Here is a 25,520-nt window from a genome sequence, read left to right as displayed (position 1 = left end):
GGACTGCAATTGTGCACCTTAACGAAGAATGACCCACATTCGTTGTGGGTGTGAGATCATGGATCTGTTTCACTTGCGCACATCTCTTTGATTTCATATATTTTTGTTTTCAAAACCGACCGGAAATTGTTCTTCAGTTAATTTCTTGAAGTATATTACTTCCAAACATATTCCAGTATCACCAAAATACATAATTTTACTCCTTTCTGTTGAGGTTTAGGTATATTAATTTTCTAATTTGCAAAGAAATCTTTTACATGTTATACCCAATATCTTAAAAAGAATCATTCTCTTGTAGAAATTTTCCAGGTTTGGTGTATTATTTGTAGCTATGGGGTTTGAATGGTAATTTAATAATAATAATAATATTATAATAATAATAATAATAATAATAATAATAATAATAATAATAATAATAATAATAATAATAATAATAATAATAATAATAATAGGTAGGTGATCACTTGTTCGTAAATGCATAGAGTTTAGAATCTTTTTGACCATTGGAGGAGTATTAAAAGTTACTACAGATCTCACACCACCAAATCAGAGTCCCTGATGTGCTGAGGCTAAATTTGCCTTAAGAAAACGTCATTTTTTCTTCACAGGAGTGACTCAGTTTTTAGCGACAGCTATGATGGTTGAAATCAGCCCTTGCCTGATCCCTCTGGCTGGGAAAAATAGGTTAACTATAATTAAAGACTGAATTAAAAAGACTAATTTGCGTCTGACGTCATGACAAAGGCGCGCCATGACCTGCGCAGTATGGCATTTTTGGTCTGATTGACAGGACGTCATACGCAAACTAGTCTTTTTAATTCGGTCTTCAATTATATCATTATTTTTTACGATTGGCCCTCGATGTCCGGGAACTATCTAATTAATATGCAAAATTATGCCGGTGCTGCTTAAAATCATTAAAAATAATTCGATCTCTCAAGTCTATGATACACATGTCCAGTATCTAACATTACTAATCAGTTTGATGTTTCCTTCAGGCTTAATGAGTTTTTCTGAGAATTGAAATTAAGGGCGCACAACAATAATTCTCTTTGGTGGTGTAAAATCTGAATGATCCAACATGTTTCTGATTGTCCTTAATTTCAGACTATTTCAATCTAATTAAGGGGGGGGGGTAACCCTATCGGTTTAGGATATGGATTCTCTTCAAACTTACATAGGCCTATAATGTCCGAATCGTCCCTTTTATGCATCTATGTGAGAAAACGGGAACAATTTCAGCGTAATGTGAATACTTAGCATAATTGAGCGATCAGAGTCAGAGTATAGTTGGTAACTAAGAAAAAAAACAGGTCCTACTCGTCGGACTACACAAAAGCAAAGAAAAACATGACCATAATGCCCGATTTACAAGTGTTGAATTATATAAAAGTTTATTTTTAATTTTATTTTTTTCAAGTAACACAAGTATAATGTGAAGTACTTGTTTGTATGGTAAACACTCACTGACCACAGAATTTCCACCAAAGCCAAATTAAAGGTAAACCCTACTTTATTTGACATGTAGCCTACATACCTGGCAGACTTAAAATACTGCATTTTTAAAGGGTATATACACTAAGCCAAAAAAGAAACTTATAATTTTTCACAAGGTCGTATCTTAAAATCCTGTCCATCAAAATTAACCAAAATGACACACATGATTGCCTCAATACTCCACTCTAAACACATGTCAATAACCAAGCAGTTGTCCAACTGACACAATAGCAAAATGCAGTGATATGGAACAGCTTCCTGGACCACATTCACAGCCCTATTGGCACTCAGCAAACGAAATCTGTGAGAACGGCATCTTGAATCACAGGTCACAAACTTACCAGGATCATCATGTCACATGTCCAAGCAAATAATGAAGTCCTTTAGTAACGGGTATGTCCACCGTGCGCTTGCACGCATGCTGTGCACCTGCTTCTCATGCTTCCAACCAAGTTCCTGATGATATCCTGGGAAGATTGCCCCATGCTTCCCGTTACTAAAGGACTTCATTATTTGTTTGGACATGTGACATGATGATCCTGGTAAGTTTGTTTTGACTCTCTTTAATGTTTTTAACTTAATGTTGTTAAAATTGTTGGCTGTGACCTGTGATTCAAGATCATTCTCACAGATTTCTTTTGCTGGGTGCCAATAGGGCTGTGAATGTGGTCCAGGAAGTTGTTCCATATTAGTGCATTTTGCGGTTGTGTCAGTTGGCCAACTGATTGGTTGCTGGCATGTGTTTTGAGTAGAGTATTGAGGCAATCCTGTGTGTAATTTTAGTTAATTTTGATAGACAGGATTTTAAGATATGACCTTGTGAAAAATTATAAGTTTCTTTTTTGGCTTAGTGTATATTGCTCGGACAACATCATATCATTGACAAGCTAATATTATGAGGACAATGAAAATGACACCTTTTTGAAACTTGTTAAAATGAGATTAAAGAAATGGTGATCTGAAACATAAGGAAAGAACAAAATCAAAAATTGCACGTTGATGTTCTGTAAATCAATGAAGGCACAATGCTAGTGTTAATGTGCTATACTCAATGGAAAGCACTGTGGTAGTTCTCTTGTTCGAGAATGTATTGTGTACAAATCAATAGAGCATGCAATTAGGCAAACTGCAACTTTTGAATTTGCATCTTCCTTCGATTTTTTTTATCATCATGTCTTTTTTCTTGAACAATTATCACTAAATGATGTCTTATATCCGAGCTAAAAATGAGTTATTGGCTGCTGGTTCCAATTATTGCATTCCTGTCTTTGTTTAGGATATACAGGGGTGAACATATCTGGTACACTGTATGTCATATAATGCGATGTTTACTACTGCTCCGATATTTTTGGTTTTGGTCCTCATAAAAATTTCATCTTGAAGAAAATGGTGACGGTTCTGCTATCCTTGCAACATCCTCTCCAAACTAAACATTTTAAATCGAATTGATTCGTACCGAAATTCTTCCCCACCTTCGAATAAAATTGCAAAATTTGGTGAGTAGACTCCAGCATCCGAGTCCCATGTCTTAAAATAAGTCAAGTCTGAGTAGGCACTAGGATTTGCGTGGATAATCCATGGCTTGCTCCAAGTTCGGCAGCCATCTTTGCTGATTTTTACTGCCATGTTTCGTCTGCTTGTAAATGATGCTGGGTTGGAGAAGACAACCCAGGTGTTGGATGGTGAAAGAGGATGTGTGGCTGTAAAACCTATCGTGCTAGCCTGTGTCAATATAAACATGGATAATAAGATTAATGAGCACAGGCTTTTTCAATTAAATGAAATTCAAGCGCTGTAATATAGCGCTTGAATATTATTTCACAACTACACGATATACATGATATATAATGCCAGAATTATATCAGAAAGACAATATGAAGCAAGAAATGTGCATACCACAAGCCCATAGCGGATAGCCAAATGAGATCACAAACGTAAAACAAGACAAGAGACAGAAAAACAAGCAACTCTGTGATGGACAAGACAATAAGATCAAAAGAGGGCTAGACAATTACGATAAGATCTAGAGTCTATTGCACCAGTGAAAAAAGGGAGTCAGTGTTGTAAGTACATAATCATTTAAAAAAATTAAATTCAATTAGAGATTAAATGATAGGATTTTGTTTTTGCCTATCAATATCGTGTCATAATGGATGGGCTGGCCAATCATTTGAGTAGTGGATGCCGGCGCAGCCGGTATCCACTACGATAAAAATATTGGCCAGCCCATCCATTATGACACGATATTGATAGGCAAAAGACAAAATCCTATCTTTATTCTCATTCTTATTCAGTTTTAAGGTAATACACTATTTTAAAGTGTTGCGATTTGGTAGTTCACAACATCTTGCGAATGGTAATGAGCTTTGGCAAAAATTGCATTGCTCATTTCCTTGCGAGCGTGTAGAAGAATTCAAATATCACAGAAATAATTTTGTAGGTCCTGTGGTTCTTGAGTTATGTTGTAAAGAGGGCTGAAACAACAACACTTTTGTAAAATGTACATAACTCATTAACAACAATAAATTAAGCAAGTTTTCAAATTATATAGTTTGTAGAATGAACCTTTGCAAAACATCAAGGTGTTATTTGTCAATAACTTATTGATCTAGAGAATGAAAATCGATTTTTTTGGTTGCTTCGACCAACAACTCCTCGTCTACCCTTAATGTAATTTTTGCGAGAAAAACTGCCTTTTTCTGAAAAAAATAAAGTTACTTTTGTAAGGACATCCCCGTTGTTTTAAATGAACGAAACCATCACGAACATCTAAGCCGCCGAATCGCGTTCTTGGTTCTCGCACGTGTATTACGCGAACGCATTATCGCGCGATCATTGAGGAGCAACAAGCGTGCCGCCGTTGCGTGGCGGCGCGCGCCCTGACTAATATCACTATCAACTATTGTGAGATATTATACACCAGAAAACCAATCAAATTACGTGAATTCTTTACAAGACTAAGAATGACTGTTGAATTTAAAAATTTCAATTTTGACAATATTTGCCATAAAATATGTATATATTATATCGCGAATTAAAAAAATCAAAATTATTTGATATCATCAGGACATTCCTCATATTCAAAATGCATTTCGACATGTCTGATGTGCTTTCAGCAGTGAAAACGTCAGTAAAAAAACTGCAATAAAATTCTCTCCCAGTACACAGATACAAACAGCAAGTATAAACTATTATAATAATATATACCTGACATCCACCAACAGCAGTTGCCCTTGTTGTGTTATCTTCCAATAAGAATGGTCCCTGCAGAGTGTTGGTAAAATTAACGTGCGCAAATAGCGGATCATCACGTGGTTTATATCCTGGTTCTTGTAGTGACCACGCTAACGTAGGTGTACCGAAACTTTCGCCCTCGTCATTACTGAATGCCAAAAGGCGAGGCTGATCCGGATGTAGTGTCCTTGCATTTATACAGAGTTCATTGTCAAGCTCTACTGCCTGTTTGAAGGGGAAAATCATGTTCATTGTACGATCGAGGTTTCCCTTCATATATAAACTCCTCAACAAATGTTTGGAAAGTTTTTTCAAGCATCTGTATCTCAAATTACTTGTGACATATGCATATCGTGCTGCATATCAATTAATATCTACAATATTCCCCTTTGCAATGACACCCCATTTGAAACAATAACCTTTTTCACGGCTGAGTACACGTCTTGTGAATGTAGTGGGGTCTCAAACAGAATTTGCCAAATTGACCATTATTCTGTGCTCAAACAATGCAAGTCACTATAACCTCAATAGCGGGTGGAAAAACCATAGGTAGCCACAGTCATGCACCTCCTCATGCTGCTCACCGACCTCGTTACACATTACGTGGGATGGCATTCCATTCTTCAACAAGGATTCGTCGCAGGTCATTCAATGTGGTTGTATATTGGCTTCTCTGGCACGTACAGCACGGCCAAGCTGGTCCCACAAGTGTTCAATCCGGTTGAGGTCTGACCCCCCGTGTCTGGCCTGATGACAGACCATTTTGGCTCTATTCCCATATTCTGTAGGTAGTCGTTGACTACCCTGGCTTTGTGGGTCTAGCTGTGTCATCTTGGAGGATTGAATTAGGTCCCAGATTGTGAAGATCTGGGATTGTAGCTTGCTGCACAAAACAATGGTCAAATTGGCACATTCTGTTTGAGGCCCCACTACATTCACAAGACGTGTACTCAGTCGTGCAAAATGTGATTGTTTCAAATGTGGTGTCATTCTAAAGGGAAATACAGTAGCTATCTAGTGATATGCAACACAATATGAACATATCACAAATAATATGAGATATAGATGCTTGAAAAAACTTTCCAAACTTTTGTTTATAAGGCTATATGGAAGTTCATGGAACTTGTACTTCTACGCTACTCTAATTTGGTACACTCACCGGAGTGCTTTCACCGGGTCAACCGGCATCTTCAACGGATGTTATTGTTCTGAAGATTCATTGACCGGACGTAATTTAAGCGCTCCGGTGAGTGTACCGAATTTGAGTAGCGTATAGTCATATAAGTTTGCTTTCTAATTACGTTTATCGCTACGTATGAACATACATAAAATAAATGGTTTTTGTCCTGCAGAGAACAGCAAGCACATCATCATTTTTGGACCAATTAAAAAAAAATCATGCAAATACATGTATGCAAAATCTTTATGGGTGGGTATTCAAATTACTTTTTGTTACGTAAGTACCGCCCAGATTACAAAAATGCCCTGTCCGGACCAGATTTTGAGGACATAAAACGCGGTCTCCAGAACTAAAAAAAGCTATTTTTGGGTATTTAATTTGTTTAAGGAACATTTAGCCAAAAGTCTACAAGATCTTCACATGGGGGTCACGTGTATCTCGGGAATGGAATAGGGAAAGAGCTTGGCGTCAGGTCTCCGGAATGTAAAAGAGTTTGAAAAAAGGGTTCTTAAGAACGGCACGTACCTCCTGTAGTGCAAAGTACAGACCACAAAAGAATTAAGGTACCAGTTATATTCACACCTGTATATCCTAAACAACGGAAGATATGTCCAAATTAAAATCAGCAGTTAATTTTGTCTAATTGTTGAGGATGTACCTTAATTCTTTTCCGGTCTGTATACCGAATAGCCCCTGGGAATTAACAGTGAAATTTTGACACTTAAAATCACACTGAAAACCATTTTGAGCATTACTCTGGTCAGTGGCGACGCCAGGAATTTTTTTCGAGGGCGGGTGGGGGTGTCATGGGGGATATGAATTTCGGACGGGGCCAAAATCAATCAATTTAGCGCAAAAAAGCCATAAAAAGTGGACATTTTCGTTATTTTGGGTTTTTACTGGGGGAGCAACAGTTCTGCTGACTGATGGAATCCCCCCCCCCCATGCATGCCACTCGTGACGCCGCCGCTCACTCTGGTTATTTTCAGCCTGGCTATTGTCCAGTGTTACTGTGCAGTATCAGTGTGATTTTCAGTCTCAATATCACAATCTGTAATAACGTACTGTTGGTTCATCACTAAATATTGCAATGCCGGTTGTATCTTCCCTATACCCAAGGCTGCCTCCTGGATGCCATGTCTCACCGTGATCATCACTGTATATCACATTGGCTTGAGGGAATGAACCATGTTTAAACTCTGCAAAGTGTAATGGTCAGGTGAACATAATGATAGTGAGAAATGGTTATTGGCTCAATTAAAATAGAAATAGCAGAAAATTAATGAATTGGAAACATTTTGAACAGGGAAGAAATTAGAGAAGACTAATTATACATTCATGTAGTGCATACAGCTTTCTTGCACACCCAAGTCGGTAAATATCTCTTTAGGGCCCATTACCTATTTGCCAATGCACATCATTCCCAAGCTGCGACTTACTGGAGCCACAATACTGAATGAGGGATGGGCCCTTACTGCAGCCACAATGTTTTCTATACAACAGGAGCTTAAAAGCCCCCATTGAATGAGGGATGGACCCTTAATATTTTGTGCTCTATCATTTTGTCGGTTCAATCTGAGTACTATAAATAGACACAGATCCAAATTATGCTGATGTACCTATGAACCTCCAAATAAATCCTTAATTTCATTTATCCCTGTAAAATCAGAGAAACATCCTGATTTGGGACAAATCTAAATTAAGTATAAAATGAAAATTTCCTTGTGCTTGTATTTCATACGCAATTGTCCCACCGGGAATGTTTCAAACATTTGCCTCCAGATACATGTGACCCAGATACCATACCACTGGAAACAACACTATTAAGTATGTTTGTTATACGATAATTGGAGGGGGGGGGGTCAAAAAAGTTTTGTCTGTCAAAAGAGGGGGGTCAAAAAAGTTTAGCGGTCTATCGAGGGGGGGGGGGGTCAAAAAAGTTTTCGAGCAAAATATTTGAGGTAGACCAGCCCCCCTACCAAAGTATTAATGAACACTCCCTAAGTCTAAGTAAAACACAAAGTCTTCCCTTGTAACATGCTCTATTAGTGAGGGAGCATTTTCTTCGGAAAGTAAGCCACCTATATAGATATCTTTAGAGGGTTATAAAGAACAGGAAAAACATGTTGCCAAACACATCCAACATGGGAAACAGATGAACCAAATCAGAGGGATAAATATCAATAAAAGCAAAACTGCTGACCGGTACATACAACTTACAAGGGAACCGGGCAAAGTTCAACTAATTTAATATTGACCCCATGCCTGCTGTGTGGCAAAGCTCAGTGCTGAAACCACCAGGGAACACCTCCTTGTCTGTTGTTCAGAATTTCTAGTACACCTTTTGTATTCCCATTGATACATGTTTCAGTTTTGCAGATCTAGCACTTCTGTGGGACTTGATGGAGCTGGTAATTTTTGGCTATGAACTTTATCAACTTCTAATGCCTACATTTACTGTTTTTGTTCCCCCTGCATACCGTCTCTCCTTATATGTGCTGCATACCTATTTGTTTTGAGTCAGTCACGTTTGACCAAAATCTACCGGGTACTATGAGTCTGCCTGATTTCATCTGAATGCCATGCCCAGGACCTACAGAGAAGGAAAAAATTGGTGAATAATAGTGTGTGTGAACACTTAACGTACGCCCTAAACATACCATAATAAACCTTTGCAGCCAAGATCAGCTCCCAGACTTTTGCAACAAATTGCTTTGTCCAGAGAATTGCAAGTTAAACTCAATTTAACTGTCTTTGTTGGTGAACATCAACAGATTTCATGATCTTTGCCATTATTCTTTGTTCATATATTATACCTCCATGAGCATAGCGTGATAGCCTTGGCTTGATATTATGTATTAAACTCCTCAACAAAATTTTGGAAAGTTTTTAAGCATCATATATATATTCATATCGTGTTGCATATCAATGGATAGCTACAATACTCCCCTTTACAATGACACCCCATTTGAAACAATAGCATTTGTCACAGCTGAGTACTCGCCTTGTGAATGTAGTGGGGTCTCAAACAGAATTTGCCAAATTGACCATTATTCTGTGCTCAAACAACGGTAGCCACTAACCTCAATAGCCAGTGGCAAACCACATACAGCCACAATAGTCACCTCATGCTGCTCATCGACCTGGTTACACGTTACTGTGGGATGGCATTCCATTCTGCAAAAAGGATTCGTCGCAGGTCATTCAATGTGGTTGCATATGGGCTTCTCTGGCACGCACAGCGCGATCAAGCTTGTCCCACAAGTGTCCAATCGGGTTGAGGTCTGGCCCCCGGGTCTGGCCTGATGGCAGACCATTTTGTCTCTACTCTCATATTCTGTATGTAGTCGTTGACTACCGTGGCTATGTGGGACGAGCGGTGTCATCTTGGAGGATTGTATTAGGTCCCAGATTGTGAAGATATGGGATTGCCGCTTGCTGCACAGAATAATGGTCAATTTGGCCAATTCTTTTTGAGACCCCACCACTTTCACAAGGCGTGTACTCAGCCGTGAAGAATGTTATTGTTTCAAATGGGGTGTCATTGTAAACGGGAGTATTAAAGCTATCCATTGATATGTAACACAATATGAATATGTGATATGTCACAAATAATTTGAGATACAGATGCTTAAAAAAACTTCCAAACTTTTGTTGAGGAGTTTATATACTACCCAGTGGGCACACGGGTCGGTTTCTGACGTTGTATCGACGTTGATACAACGTCGAAATTCTAACCTGTGGCCACTGGGTATAGCTATACTGTACCTGGAGCATAGAGTGATGGCCTTGGTTTGATAAGTTGTATTGCTTTATGATTCAATAAAGCTATACTGTACGTGGAGAATAAGATGATGGCCTTGGCTTGATGAGTTGTATTGTTTCACTATTCAATAAACTATAATGTACCTAGAGCATAGAGTGATGACCTTGGATTTATGAGTTGTATTGCTTCATGATTCAAAAAAACTATACTGTACCTGGAGCATAGAGTGATAGCCTTGGCTTGATGAGTTGTATTGCTTCAAGATTTAATAAAGCTATACTGTACCTGGAGTATAGAGCGTTGCCTTTGGCCTGTTGAGTTGTATTGCTTCATGATTCAATAAAGCTATAAAATACCTGGAGCATAGAGTGATGGCCTATGGTTTAATGAGTTGTATTGTTTCATGAATAAATATAGCTATACTGCACCATGAGCAAACAGTGTTGGCCTTGGCTTGATAAGTTGTATTGCTTCTTGATTCAATAAAGCTATACTGTACCTTGACCATATAGTGATGCCCTTGGCTTGATGAGTTCTAATGCATAATTCAAATCTTGTGGTTCTGTCCAAGTTAAACCTAGATCAAAACTCTTGAATAAAGAGTAACAGAAATACAAATCATTAAATCATTTATGGGCAAACAGAGTGTACAGGCTGAGTCAAAAAGAAGTAAACTCATGTTTGAGGGGCTGTAACTCGAGATATGCAAGGAATCTGCTAAAAATAAAAATACCACTGGAAAGAGATAATACTACACGTCTAAATAAAATAAAAGAATTGTTGCAATTGCTCACAGCAAACTTAAGTTATACTCAAATACAACCACCTATTTTTGTAGCTGCACACGGCTGATTGATTAAATCAGCAAAGTGCTAACAGGATTTATTGTTGAAAAGACAACTTTTGCTTTAATTAATATTCAACAAAGTCCATGACGGTACTTTAGTTTGTAGGGATACCAATTCAAGTCTTTACGAAAGATCCGGCAAAAAGCTTCATTGGGGAATGTTGGGTAAAGGATTGAGCTGATCGTTGGTCTTGCTGTTACGCGTGTCTAAATCTAGCAATGTTTATTTGTGATCTAGCAGTTCGTGGTCTGCCTGAAGCTTCCGGCTGTCTGTTACTTAGTGTCCCATGCACATTGAGCTTGTTCACATTCTTATATACCGCTTCCTTACATGAAACCTGGTTAGCTGTAGGAAATTGGAGAAGAAAGAAACAGTGCGCTCCCGTGCGGTAAATTGTGGTGCCATGATGTCATTTGACCCGTTTTATTATAATGTAGTACAATGAGGTAAACTTCATATTAAAAAGAGCCCTTTAATTATTGATCGAAACCATACCTTCCACAGAATTTTATTTGCATTTGAATATCGCGCCTTACCAATCAATATAATAGGTAGGCCCGTACTTGGAAAGTGAAACCGTGTGCAGCTACAAAAATGGGTGGTTGTATTCAAATGAGTATAACTTGAGTTTGCTGTAAACAATTGCAACAATTCTTGTTTTTATTTAAACGTGTAGAATTTGCTCTTTCCTGTGGTATTTTAATTTTGAGCAGATCTCAAGTTATAGCCCCTCAAACATGAGTTTACTTCTTTTTGACTCAGCCTGTGACTCAATTTATGATCAACAGACAAGAACTTTTCATCCAAATTAACTATTTTAATTGTTGCTCAAAATTTGGCGCCTGCATGCATAAGGTTTTAAATAAACGCTATATCACTGGTATGTGCGCTATACTCTAATTAGCAATAAGCACTTTATCGGTGTTAGCGCAGAATGTTAATGATAATTAGCAATAAATAGCCCTAAGTAGGAGAAGTAACGCTAATTGATGCATAATTGCTAACAGCGATAAATGTCACCATTGTATTCGAGAATCGCATTGTAAATAGGGCAATTAATATATTGATTTTTATTCGGGTGCGCCGTCAGATATTACATTACTGGTGCAGTCGGGCAATGTGTGACGTGAAACTACAGTACTGGTGCAGCCAGTCACTGTGTGAAATTGGTCAAGCTTTCGTCAGATGTGGCTCTGACTTCATCAGGACTAAAAACAGAATTGAAAAGGCAAGTCAATGATAAAATACATATACCCAACTGGCTTACCTTGATAGCCATCAGTTTGGTGGTCATTGTTTCATTGGCGAGCTCTTCCCATACACCAACATGGGATGGATGGGCATTATAAACCAGTAGGATCATGTCAACTACCGTGTCTATTGTTGCTTGCGGACTCATCATTCTGCGCATCAAAAGTAATACTAGTATATAATAATAATAATCACTGTTTATATGAGATACCGTTAAAGCCCGTCTCAAAAGAAATTGTGCAAGTGAAAGGCGCCCTCTTTGGCAATTAGAAAATACCGTTGTGACATGAGGCTTACATAAACTTCACGGGCGCAGTCTTAGCTCTCAAATGCCGTTTGTTCTGTTCAATTGGCTTGTTCCAATTTCGAGATATGTTTATTTAACAACGAAAAGGTAAAATCACAATTGTGCCACTTTTTCTAGGGAAGAGAGCTGTACATGTAAATCTAATGCACTCCCCCTTTCGGGGCGCATGCATTAGACGCATCAACATCAGCGCACGTGCATTATTTTGTCTAATATCTCTCCCAACAAGTAATTAGGGATTCAATCATGTTTCAACGTTGTTCATCACCGTTTAACAACGATGCGGCCGCGTCGTCTGCGTGGTTTACTTCGTGAAAGCAGCTTTAGCTGCCCGAGCGAAGTAAACCACGCAGACGCGCCGGACGCGTTTCACCGTTGTTCATCACCGTTTAACAACGATGCGGCCGCGTCGTCTGCGTGGTTTACTTCGTGAAAGCAGCTTTAGCTGCCCGAGCGAAGTAAACCACGCAGACGCACCGGACGCGTTTCACCGTTGTTCATCACCGTTTAACAACGATGCGGCCGCGTCGTCTGCGTGGTTTACTTCGTGAGGGCAGCTTTAGCTGAAGAAGCTAAAGATCGTATAATTCACGATTATTTCCCGAGGAAATGTCAGTTAATCATTGTCACTAAGCCTTACAAAAACTTCGATGATTTCTCTGTTAATATCATCAATAAAACTACAGAATAAAACGGCAAAATTTAGCCGCTATCTGAAAATACTGAATTCAACTTGTAAACTTGCATACGCACAAAGGTTCCAGGCATGACGAATTTTACGCGCTCTCGCGCAACGCGTAGTCTCGCTCGCGTTCGCGTATACGCTAGAGTAAAAGTGTGGATTCATCACGGATTAACAACGGTTGGCTCCTGTACAAAGGTATAGGAGGAGTTGTTGAATACGCGTTCATTAACCTATAACAATTATGTATAAGTGCGCAATATTTGTTTGTCTTTAACATGTCTTAAAAGTGAATAAGAGTACAGTATTTACCATGATAAAATCATTGACATACTCATGTATTTAATTTTTTACAGCAGAATGTGAAATATTAATTTATTTTTGAATCTCTTTTAAGTGGAAAAAGAGAATCATCATCCCTGCATCATGATAAAACAGTAAAACCAGTCAAACTAATTTTGTATTGTGTAATTGATGAGTCCTTTTGATTTCACGAAGGAACTCTTGATAAACTTGATGCTATCACTGTTTCATGTAAAGCCCTTTACCCAAGTAAAAGTGGCACAATTGTGATTTTACCCTTTCGTCTTTAACTAAACATATCTCGAGATTTAATTAAAACAAGCAAATTGAACAGAACAAACGGCATTTCAGAGCTACGCCTACGCCCTTGACGTTAATGTAAGCATCATGTCACAACGGTATTTTCTAATTGCACAATTTTTTTTAGACAGGCTGCATATCATTAAGCTGGGTAGTGAGTATTTCACCGGCAAGCTCATCCCATATCACTATGGATCACAATGTCCTCATCCCAATGGCATAGTTCAACAACCTCAATTAAACAATCATAGAGCAAAATTTGACCTTAAGTTGCTGAGCATGAGTTTGTGCACCCAAATTTTCAAAGGTCATTCAATGAATGTGCAAATGTATTGGGGTTAAAGAACTGTGGCCTGATAGATGGGCATGTTGTGGACCCGGTTGTGGATATATGCTAACATTAGATGAATGTGCGTTATACACCAATAAGACCATGTCGATTTCTGTGTCTACAATTGGAACTGGATCCATCAATTTTGCGTGTTAAACGTCATATATATTGCTCGGACAACATGTCACTGGCAAGCTAATATTATGAAGACTCCTTTTTTGAAAAAAAAAAAAGACGTTTAAAGTTGATATTCCGCGAAAACCAACTTTAGCGGTAAGATCCTTCGAACGAGAGAGATTTGGCCTAGAAAAAAGTTAATGTCATAAAATGAGAATGATGTGCCTGCTTAATTGAAAGAAGGGACTGTAAACGCTCTCAATGCAGAGAACGTATACTGTTGTTGTCCTCAAAAAAAAGTCTAATCAAGTGTTACTAATTTCATGGTTTTTAAACAAATGGATAAAATCAGCCGCTTCTTTTTTATATATTAGTAAATTAAGAAATTACTATTCATATGTATATCAAGTTTTTGAGAAATATTTGGACTAAACAATAAAAAATCTTTTAGACCAATTTTACCGTGCAATTTTAGAATTTGAGCGTGATGGAATCCATATTGTATTCATTATTCAAATAGATAATTTCAATGGCCTTTTGTTCGAACCTTCCCGATTTCTCGTGGAACAAGGTCGCATATTATACACATGACTGAATGTCAAAAGAGCTTATATCCAGGTCTCCTGTGTATGTAACATAACTCTTCATTTACAGTGACGTCACCAGTCTCCTGCCATGGAAATCAAACGGGGGAAGGACCGTAATTATAATTTGGTGTACGAGGCAGAATTTACAAACACAATTTCTCTTTTTTTTTTCAGTGAAATAAGAATAAAAAAATTGCAACGAGTGTCAACTTGTAATGTAATAATTATTCTCTTCGAATGGAGTTAAACTTGTTTTTGCAATAGATATGCAAATGTAATGTGTCTGTCACGCTTAGATGGACTGGGTTGTACATCACCGTATACAAAAATATTTTATCAGGTGGCCTAGCCCGGCATAAGATTCGGGTGGGATTTGGGGTCCGATTTCCATTCGTTTTTCTATGCGCTGTGGCCGGTAATAATCTTGCAGGTATCTTATGTATGTCAGATCGTTCAACTTTCAACAAATGACCGGCGAATACGTCCCATGTGCCGCCAGCAGGGGCGTCAACCATATTTGAAAAGTGTGTGTGTGTGGGGTGTGTGTGGCGGGGGGGGTGTTGGTTGGCAGAGATAATTTGATAATGTAACTTGCGAAATGCATGGGGTTGTCTGAGAGTGGATGTGGCCCTCTCTAAGGTGAAAAACTTTTGAAAAATGAGAGCCCAATTGAAGCCATATGTGGACAAGCCGAACATTTGTGAATTGAAGGCTTAATTGAAGCAATTCGTGGAATATTTGTTACAATTATTGTTTGTTTTAAATATAAAGTGTTGGATGCGAAAAGGACGACTTTTTATCTATACGCAGGGGGATGTCTGAGGGGGATGTCCCCCCTCAGTATTGTTTGGCAAAATGAAGGCCCGATTGAAGCCATTGGTGGACGGTTTTGACACTATTCTTGTGTAAAACTTAAGTTTGAAAATGTATGATGTTAAAATGAAGACCAATTGAATCCATTTTGGAAAATTATTCAAAATTCACGTCCAATTGAAATTATAGCATACATGTCGCTGTACTGAACAATTTTTCTTCAACTTAGGGAAAACTTAACTTGCAAAACCACATAAATTCAGCTTTACGAAGCTGTCATATTGACTGCTTGGGTTGGAGCACACAAAGATTAATTACATGCATCTGTTTGGAGTATCTACCACCCTTGTTTAAAGCCATATTATAACATTTGCTCAGGAGGACGCCCTCACTGATTAAAAAAAAAAAATATTTTTTTACACGATTATATTGTATTTTATTAACAGATTAAACCAATATACCCTGCAAAAATCAAGACTCTAGGTGCTGTAGTTTTGTCAAAATCCGAGATTTTGGATAAAACGATGGAACCGGCGTTTTATTATTACGATGGAATTATTAGTCTACACAACAAAGGGTCGTACCATAACATAACCGAAGGAGTACGTATTGGCGACATATTTTGACAAAACTTCAGCACCTAAAGTCTTGATTTTGCAGGGTATGTTATTGATGGCGTCCTCCTGAACAAATGTTATAATAATGGCCAAAACCATTTGTGCATCAGGCAGTTAAGGCCTAAAATAAAAAATTGTTTGGATGGCGTAACACATAAAAAAAGGTAGATAGGTCGTGATTTTTGCATTTTTTACTTTTTAAGCTGTAAATTTCGTTTGATAGATGCTATGAATTTGTTTTTTCTTCTTTTTTTTAAATTGATTTATTTTTATTTATTTTTTCCATTATTTTTTGGCAAAAAAAAATTAGGGTCTGACCTACTTTTACGGTCGGTCGGGTTACGTCAATCAAACAATTTTTAGGCCTATTGTTGGTAGCTGGCCTCTGTCAATATATAAATTTCAATCCTTTATTTTCTTTACCTGTACCCGCTCTGACTTGCTATAATTTCCACTGGCCCCCACTCAACTTTCCAGTCTTTTCTTCTTCCACGTCGTAAGATAATATCCATTTCCCCAATGTCTTCAAAGGTGTCTTTACGGCCTTCAGCAAAGGCAAAGAACATGTCATGATGGTAGACTAGAGCAGGTATTCTGGAAAAAGAAAAAAAAAAGAATGTTGATAGTGTAAGCAAGCCATTGACAATTCTATACTAGAGCAAAACAAAAGTGTGTGGATAGCAAAATGTGTACTTTGTGTTATATCGCGGGGCTAGCAGCGCGCATTTGAAGCAGAAACTTGCTGCAGCCACACTAGATACGGGACTTCAGAAATTAGGCATAATGCTATAAAGAATATATAAAATGACGTCATTTGGGCAATATGGTGTATATAGGATAAATGAAATGAGGCGTCACAGCAGGTGGAATATGGACAACACCTATTAATAAATAGTTTTATGGGGAACCACGATTAGTCGAGGCTCCCCATACAGATGCAATGATATAGACGGTTTTAAACCTTGTCTATATTTCTTTTTTAACCTTTTCGCCTTTGTTTAACATTTAAATCTCGCGCACGTGACGGTGGGATGGTTAAATCTTGCGCGCCATGATAACAGCATTTCTCCCGGTCTGTAGGTGAAAAACAAGTCTTCATTAAAGTGTGACTGCTTGTGTATGCCAACCTATATGACTAGGTGTAGTAATGAGGGGAGAGTGTTTGTTAATAATGTGGTGAAGCTGTTTTTTTTTATAAAGTGAGATCATTAAGTATATATATGGTAGGCCTATTTCTTTCGTGAGTGCTTGTTCTCAGCATAGTATATCAGAATATTAAACGTTTGAAACTTGTATGTTGCGCTTTAAAAAATTAGGAATGACTGACGGCATATAGGCCTAAAAAATTACTTTCCGACATAATTGCATAATATCTAAGAAGAAGTAGGCTTGGGTGGGTTTCTAACCTGGGTTCAAACGACAGCATGCGATATACGCGTGAAAAAGACAAAATTTACTGCAATTTTGTGTCGAGAGTGAATAGAGGCTATGATTGTGGTTTTTTAATTTTCAGTCCTTACCTTGTTGTATTGTAGATTGTATTGTTGACGTTCATATCTTGATAAAACAATACTGCAATAGTACAAAGTACAATAAATGAAAAATATGACTTGACAACTTCAGAATGTTCCATTTGTATTAAAAACACAAACATTTCTTTTATCTATATTGTATTTTCAAATAATTGATCACAGATTTCAAAAATAGAATATTGTATGACCCGGTCGACAACCTCATCGTTCACTTTACATCCTTTAAAATTGCGATTTTGATATCATGTTCCCATTACTCCAAAAACATTCAATGCCCCCATTTGATGGTATCAAAAATGGTATTAAGGGGAGTACCACCACTAGAGGTATATTAAAAAAAAGAAAAGAAAAAAAAGCGTAGTGATTTATAGTGCACTACGCACAGGCACAACGTCTAGACGTTGATCCACAAGCCCCAGCACACTTTATAGGTTGTCGCTGACCACTACGCCCCCACATCATTCCATAAACCATTTAACAACAAATCAGGGACTTTGCTGCTACCAGAGCGCACACCCTAGATATTCCACAAATAACCATCTCATGCAGGATCAGCTCCCTGAGTTTCGTACGGGTTACAACGAGACAATTAGCAGTAAGTTCCTTGTCCAGGGGACTTTCAAGCTAACTCAATTTTCCACAAGAGCATACTAGGCACCGCCAGGGTTCGAACCCGCAACCTCTCGCACCATAGTCTTAACTGCTTGACTTGACTTGATTTTATAGGACATACATTGTTACATATTTGTTTCAAATATCCAACTAACTGCTGGAGCAATATAATTAAGGTGGGGGTCTTTATGGAAAGGTAGATCAATATCCGTTAGGGGGGTCTTTATGGAAAGATGGGGCAACCTTCAGGAATAATATAATTCATTATTGCTTACCTTCTGCTTCTGTTTCTACAGGTGTTGCCGGTTTGTACCCTTCTGTTTCTACGGTGGTTGCCGGTTTGTAACCTTCTGTTTCTACAGTGGTTGCCGGTTTATAGCCTGTAGTCCCTACATCATCGTTGATTTTCCCTGATGGATCACCATATATCCAACTCTTTGAAGCCGTCTTGCGTCTTACTGCCCACATCGATACCATCACTACACAGCTTAGAATGAGGAGTAGCAGTCTGCTCATGCTGATGATATGGAGCTGCTTCTAGTTTTGCATTCTTAGTTTATATAGTCTTAGTGGGGTTCTTCTTGTTTTAACGTACCAGTTGTGATACTGCAGATTCAATGGACAAATATCAAGATTCAATGGAAAAATATGAACATCATCACTCGTTCATACAATACAAATATACAGATTGAAAGCAGTCATGTCTTAAGACAGATTCAGGACGACCCGCCCCTGGTGCAAACTCGCCCTAATGCTACAAAGTGGTCCCATTAACATACTGGTCCTATCTTGCCCCAGTGTTAATTTTAATGAATGGTATTGATTTATCTGCATACAGGGTGTCCCAGAAAAATTTACCGGGTGAATGAATTTGAACAAAAGTTGATCGAGAAATTGGCATCCGAAGCAAAATATTAAAAAAAAAGCATCATGTACGGTAGCTATTAATTTACTATTACTTTTACTATACTGCTATAAAATGACTTCGAGTACCTTTTTGTAGCTGGTCCCAGTTTGTATATTTGGGACCAGTTGTTATTGGGACGAGTTTAAACCTAGTCCCAGTTATAGCTATGGAGACTCGTTTGGTTTTCACTGGAAGCCATAATGTACGATTTCCTTCAAATTTTAATTGTTGTTACTCTTTACCAAAAATGCTGAAATAACATTAGGCCTAAAAAGAAATTGTTTGATTGGCTTATGAGCCCCAGACCTTCCACATAGGTAAATTTGCCCCTAAATGTTTCAAATATAATGAATAAAAATTCTAAAATTAAATATTAGAAATATTCATCTAATTCATTTAGGCCTAGGCATATCAAACTTATTTCTTCACTGGAAATTATAAAATAACTAAACATCCAATCGATCAGAACCCATCACTCCAGAGATAAACATCCAGGTATCCATCACCGAGACGGCGTAAGGCTGCGTTCACATAGAAATATACCATTCGGGTATACGGTGCACGTTTTGCAGGTGCACGCGTATAGCTTAAATCGAGCAAGACAATTTCATAGTACCGGGTCACATAAGGCTACGATCACATAGAAGTATACTATTCGGGTATACGGTGCACGTTTTGCAGGTGTACGCGTATAGCTTAAATCGAGCAAGGTAATTTCATAGTACCGGGTCACATAAGAGGGCACTATTCGAAAAGGCCGTATACCTGCGTATAGTAGTATAGTGGGAATAAGTGGGAATCGTGCGTGTTCGATTTTAGTGCAGCGTATACCGTCCTAATTTTAAAACTAAACCATATGTGGGTAAATTCATTTTTAATCTAATTTTAATCTAATTATGACACCTCATTGAATGCAATGTGACCTCAAGAAGTAAACTTACAAGCATTTGATTAGACGAAGAAAATTGGTAAACTGACCTATCATGCCTGGACTCGCTATACGAAATACGCTCATTCGATCAGGCTGAGTTCACATAGTATACTCCTATATGAACTCAGCCTGATCGAATGAGTGTATTTCGTATAGCGAATACCGTATACCGTATACTTCTATGTGAACTCAGCCTAAGAGGACATCATGCAGTTATTGTTAACTCCATGTATGCACACAACATAGGGGCACTCACAATAGGCAATTGAACCCTACTGGTAGCGCTGTGTTGTAGCTATTGGGGACGAACTAGTTAGCATCATATATCAAAAAGTATAAAAGCTATGATTTTAGTACTTTCTCTATGTTTCAATTACTTATTCTTTTGCAAATATCTGAATCTTCAACCCGATACAAGCTTTAATAACGGGGGAACATACATTTTTATTAAAAATAGAAATCCTACCATCTATCCAAACTCGCCGTGTTATTCCAATGCACATTTTACTTCACCGGGCAGCCATTTTTTGATCGTATTTTGAACATTGGTGTCATAAAACCGTCATAGGTACAAATTTAGTACTCTCTGTCAATCAATTATGGCTTATTCTCTACATGTCAATCTTTAAATAATTGGCATAGTCCTTATAATAACGGTCGTCTGCCTTGATGAGTAAATGACAGCAAACAGCTGCAAACCAGTGAAAATATCCCAAAACTTGGTCAGTGGAGCTCAGCTGGTACATGTCAATAGAGTCATTATCGATTGGATTAGTCGTCCGTAGCGGACAATTCGGTCGCTCATTGGATCAATATTATCAGGTGGTAATAAATTTGCTTGGACAATAGATTACTATATAATGGTTTAGTACTGCATATATCGGTTTAATCTTCAATAAGCGGGTTTATGGGTGGAAAGGTCACGGTGAATTCGTCGTGGACGTAAGTGCACTATGATTAGGTATAATAATAACAAAGAACTAGTATTATAATAATAAAGGACGTTCCCTTGGGTTTGAACGGTTTGTAATCCATTACTCGTCGATACTCGATAGAGCGCAAAATAAATAACTTAGAAAATTTTCTTGATGTCCTTTAACATGTTTCCATAGTTAGCCATGGATCTATTCTGTAGAACTGGCCGGTGACTAAGTCCGCTTTATTGGGCGGTCTATCGAGTATCAACGAGTAATGTGACATTAATTTACTGTCAAAATCATGTCTGATTTAATAGAACAGATATACTTGAACATTCAAATCTGTAATTAGGTACATGTATAAAGACTGCATGAAAATACAAATCATTCCATACAAATTGTCATACCTGCAATTTGAAATCAAGCATTCAATGCTTTGTAATTCCTACAGCATATGTTCCAGATCAATTAGTGAATATCTTGTAATGTCCTACATGTAAATCCATACATCTTAGACCACAAATAACTTTAATATACTGCACAAATATTCCAACTTCCAAAACAGCTAGCTAATCATTCAGTGACCTTTGACCATTTACCCACCCACAATGCAGTCATAAGATGCTTTAGGCTATTTCAAGGTCAAATTAAAAGCGGATAACCACCGGGTAACTCCTGCAAAGAATCTAAGTTTATGGGAACCTTCTGGGAAACTCATTTGAAATATTTGAGTTTTTTGGGAGACTTGTGGATGTCTACCCGTGAACTTTTGGATAACTTAAGCTACTTTCGGATCGCTCTGGAAAAGGTACTCGAAAGGTTTCTGATGACCACCGAATGGTCATCAGGTGGTCACCCGGAACATGTTCTTTTTGCTATGGACCCCTTCTCGGCCAGTCAAAAATCGCTTGCCCCCTCTCGGCTTGCCCCCCCCACTTCTTGGCCTGCCAAAAATCTTTGCTCCCCCCCCTTTGGGCATGCCAAACTTTTGGGATCCAAATTTGCCAACCTTAAAGGAGTATTAATCCTAGCATCCTCTTTTTATGGCATTTATCCACGGGAAAAGCTTATTCCCAAAATGTCAGTTGATTCAAATTTTGCGTTATGCATGTTATGCGTTGTAATTTCGTTCTGGTATACCAGAACGAAGTTCAAATTTCACGATATCTGTGTTTAACGAATTAATCTGCAAGAAATGTTTTGTACATAAACATTATGTAGCCAGTTGTTTTTCAGTGATATAAAAATCTCAACTGTTTTTGAGAAAAGTGGGGATGATGCTGTGGATCACGAAATGCCCCTTTAAGGGAGTGTTAGTACATACATTGCTGGGGGTTGGAAAATATGGGAGGTTTAAAAAAATTGTGGGTCCTAAAATGGGGGATAAAAAATCAGTCCAACAGACCATAAAAAGGGGTAGGGGGAGTGTGGGGAATCAAAAAATAGTTTGATGTCCGAGGTTACAACTATACTATTCGGGTATACGTGGAACGTTTTGCAGGGCACGCGAATAGCTTAATATCGAACAAGGTAATCTAATTATACCGGTTTACATTCCCGGTCATATCGACCCATTCAGTGATAAAATTGTGTATAAATTGCTTAAAAGTGAAAGGTAAGTCATTCAAATTGTCATTTGGTATTTTTGAAATGACAAATTTGGCAAAAAACAAAGAAAACAGCAGTACTGACGAAGTTGAAGCCCCATTCAAATACATGTAGCTAATTTAGATACTGTCGGCCGTATCTAAATTACAGATTCGTGTAAAATGTCTCATTTTGTCTTAAATACACGGCTTTCAGCTGAACCACTAGCAGGCTATGTAAGCACATCTATAAAAATGACAAAGGTACCAAACGGATGAGCAAATCACTGAATGGGCCTTTAAGAGAGCACTATTCGAAAAGGCTGAAATACCTGCGTATACTAATAGTATTATAGTATAGTATAATAGTATAGCATAGTATAGTATACAGCCTGTCTCAAAAAAATTTGTGCAAGTAAAAAGCGCCCTCTCTGGCAATTAGAAAATACCGTTGTGACATGATACTTGCATCAACGTCAAGGGCGTAGTTTTAGCTCTCAAATGCCGTTTGTTCTGTTCAATTTGCTTGTTTTTATCTCGAGATATGTTTAGTTAAAGACGAAAGGGTAAAATCACAATTGTGCCACTTTTACTAGGGAAGAGGGCTTTACATGTAACAGTGATAGCATCAAGTTTATCAAGAGTTCCTTCGTGAAATCAAAAGAATGCATCAATTACACAATACACATTTTTTGACTGTTTTTACTGTTTTATCATGATGCAGGAATGATGATTCTCTTTTTCCACTTAATAGAGAATAAAAGATAAAGAAATATTTCACATTCTGCTGTAAAAATTAAATACATGTGCATGTCAATGATTTTATCATGGTAAATACTGTTCTCTTAAGACATGTTAAAAGACAAACAAATATTGCACACTTATACATGTTATAGGTGAATGAACGTGTATTACTTATTGGGAGAGATATTAGACAAAATAATGCACGCGCGCTGATGTTGATGCGTCTAATGCATGCGCCCCGAAAGGGGGAGTGCACTAGACGCATCAACATCAGCTATCATTGATTTACATGTACAGGTCTCTTTCCTAGTAAAAGTGGCACAATTGTGATTTTACCCTTTCGTTGTTAAATAAACATATCTCGAAATTGGAACAATACAATACAATACAATACAACCAAGCATTTATATAGCGCCCTCCAAGTTTTTTCCTGGTTTAGCTGCAACTTGTTTTGTGACATCCAAGATTTTATTTGATGTACACATGTCTTGCGTCTGTTGAAAGCTCGCTCACACTCATCAGGAATTCGATGGTCGAATGAAACATACACCTGGGTATCGTCTGCATAAATATGAAAACTTACATTGTTCCTGCGCAAAATGTCCCCAACAGGATGAGTATACATTGTATATCCCCTGGGTCCTAAGATGGATCCTTGCGGCAGGCCAAAATTCAATACATGCTCGTTGGAGAACTGTCATGAAATACAAACACGGTTTTTCCCGTTTTTAAGGTAACTAGCAAACCATTGTAGAGCGCAACCCTGAATATGAAAAGTATGACAAAGCCTGTTGACAAATATGGTGTGATCGATTGTATCAAATGCAGCCGATAAGTCGAGCATGACGAGAAAGACTGCATTCTTGTTGTCAATTGCTGAGGCAATGTCATTCTTTACCCTAAGCAGGGCTGTCTCGGTAGAATGCAATGGTTTATAAGCAGATTGGAACGACTCATTTAGGTTATTTTGATTGAGATGCTCAGTTAACCTACTAGAATCTACCATTTCAGCAACTTTAGCAACAGTTGCTGAAATGGAACAGAACAAACGGCATTTGAGACCTAAGACTGCGCCCGTGACATTGATGTAAGCATCATGTCACAGCGGTATTTTCTTATCGCCAAAGAGGGCGCTTTTCACTTGCACAATTTTTTTGGAGACAGGCTGTAGTATAGTATAGTATAGTATAGTATAGTATAGTATAGTATAGTATAGTATAGTATAGTATAGTATAGTATAGTATAGTATAGTAGGTCCTGCGCCATGAGTTGGGATACTTAATTTGGCGGTGGAGTAACACTTTTCCCATTTTAAGTGATGTTTTACAATTGGCAAACTGACCTATAGTACGTCTGGCATATACAGTATACTGCATACTCCTATGTGAATTCAGCCTTGTGGTCTTGCATTTTACGAGCGCAGTGAGCATGACGACAATATTTGCACATATATACATGGGTAATTTATGCAGGTCAAGGTTAAATACAATAATTATACTGCTATATAGCTACATGGATATACGATAAGTTGCTGTAGAATTGTTATTTATATAGGCCTATTTGTACTTCAGAGAGAGTAGATTATGACTATATACATCACAGCCATACATGAACAAACTAGTTGTCGAATAATAATAATAATAATAATAATAATAATAATAATAATAATAATAATAATAATAATAATAATAATAATAATAATAATAATAATAATAATAAAAATAATCATAATTGTTTTCCAATATAGCGCATTACAATAAAATATCTCAAAGCGCTTTATAATAAACATATGATAATAACATACACATTTATACAGTGCAGGGAAAGCAGTATATAAAATACACTGCTTAAAAACTAGGCACCTATAAAACCAAGAACAAGATTAAAACCTATACCAAAACACTGCTTAAAAATAAGCCAACATTGCACATTGAAACGAGCGCAAATACAGTGAAACAAACCAAAAATAAACATATGTGCAAGGTAAAGCTTAAGTAATCATTTAAAAATACAACATAATTACACAGCAAAATATAGCTCCGAAACGCAGGGAACCAAACTGCGGGAGCAAAGGCAATTAAAAATCGAAAAGCAACACACGTACACAAGCAACACACGTAGTACAGACTATAGTCTTAAGCCAGTTAAGCTTCCAAATATGAACCTGAATTATACACACACACACATAATATATATATAATAATATACCAATCTGCTTAATGGAGCAAATAGATCGGGAACATACCTTAAACAAGGCTGCAAGCAATTTGGATAAAATGGCGCAGGCCTATACATGCATTACCTGCACATTTTTAGATTTTTTAGTGGCGAGTTATAAGCAGTTACACATGTGATGGCAGAGTGGAGTATATATTGGTGCTTGTGGAGTGCGGTAGATTTGAAATGTGGTTTGTTGATGCATATTTAATATGCATTGATGCATTGATGCAGGGATGTT

The 25,520-nt window shown here is 37.7% G+C and overlaps 1 protein-coding gene across 3 annotated transcripts; it reads right to left on the bottom strand.

Annotated features, from left to right (window-relative positions):
- Nucleotides 1–1,377: 1,377 nt before the first annotated feature.
- On the bottom strand, nucleotides 1,378–25,418 carry LOC140138722 (sialidase-3-like). Of its 3 annotated transcripts, XM_072160478.1 has the most exons (11): nucleotides 25,308–25,418; nucleotides 18,325–18,583; nucleotides 18,253–18,291; nucleotides 17,354–17,405; nucleotides 16,257–16,427; nucleotides 11,793–11,928; nucleotides 10,177–10,267; nucleotides 8,418–8,504; nucleotides 6,977–7,110; nucleotides 4,705–4,956; nucleotides 1,378–3,219 (listed from the first exon to the last, which is right to left on the bottom strand). In XM_072160478.1, the coding sequence occupies exons 2-11, from the start codon at nucleotides 18,491–18,493 to the stop codon at nucleotides 2,899–2,901; spliced, it is 1,452 nt and encodes a 483-aa protein (XP_072016579.1). In that variant the 5' UTR covers nucleotides 18,494–18,583; nucleotides 25,308–25,418; the 3' UTR covers nucleotides 1,378–2,898. The 3 variants fall into 3 exon arrangements, with proteins under 3 accessions (XP_072016579.1, XP_072016577.1, XP_072016578.1); XM_072160476.1 differs by having other exon boundaries at nucleotides 18,253–18,583; XM_072160477.1 differs by lacking the exon at nucleotides 25,308–25,418 and adding an exon at nucleotides 23,646–23,772 and having other exon boundaries at nucleotides 18,253–18,583.
- Nucleotides 25,419–25,520: the final 102 nt, after the last annotated feature.

This window comes from Amphiura filiformis, chromosome 18 (genome assembly GCF_039555335.1).
Source record: "Amphiura filiformis chromosome 18, Afil_fr2py, whole genome shotgun sequence".
Classification (NCBI taxonomy): Eukaryota; Metazoa; Echinodermata; class Ophiuroidea; order Amphilepidida; family Amphiuridae; genus Amphiura; species Amphiura filiformis.
This window is presented reverse-complemented; position numbering and strand designations above follow the sequence as displayed.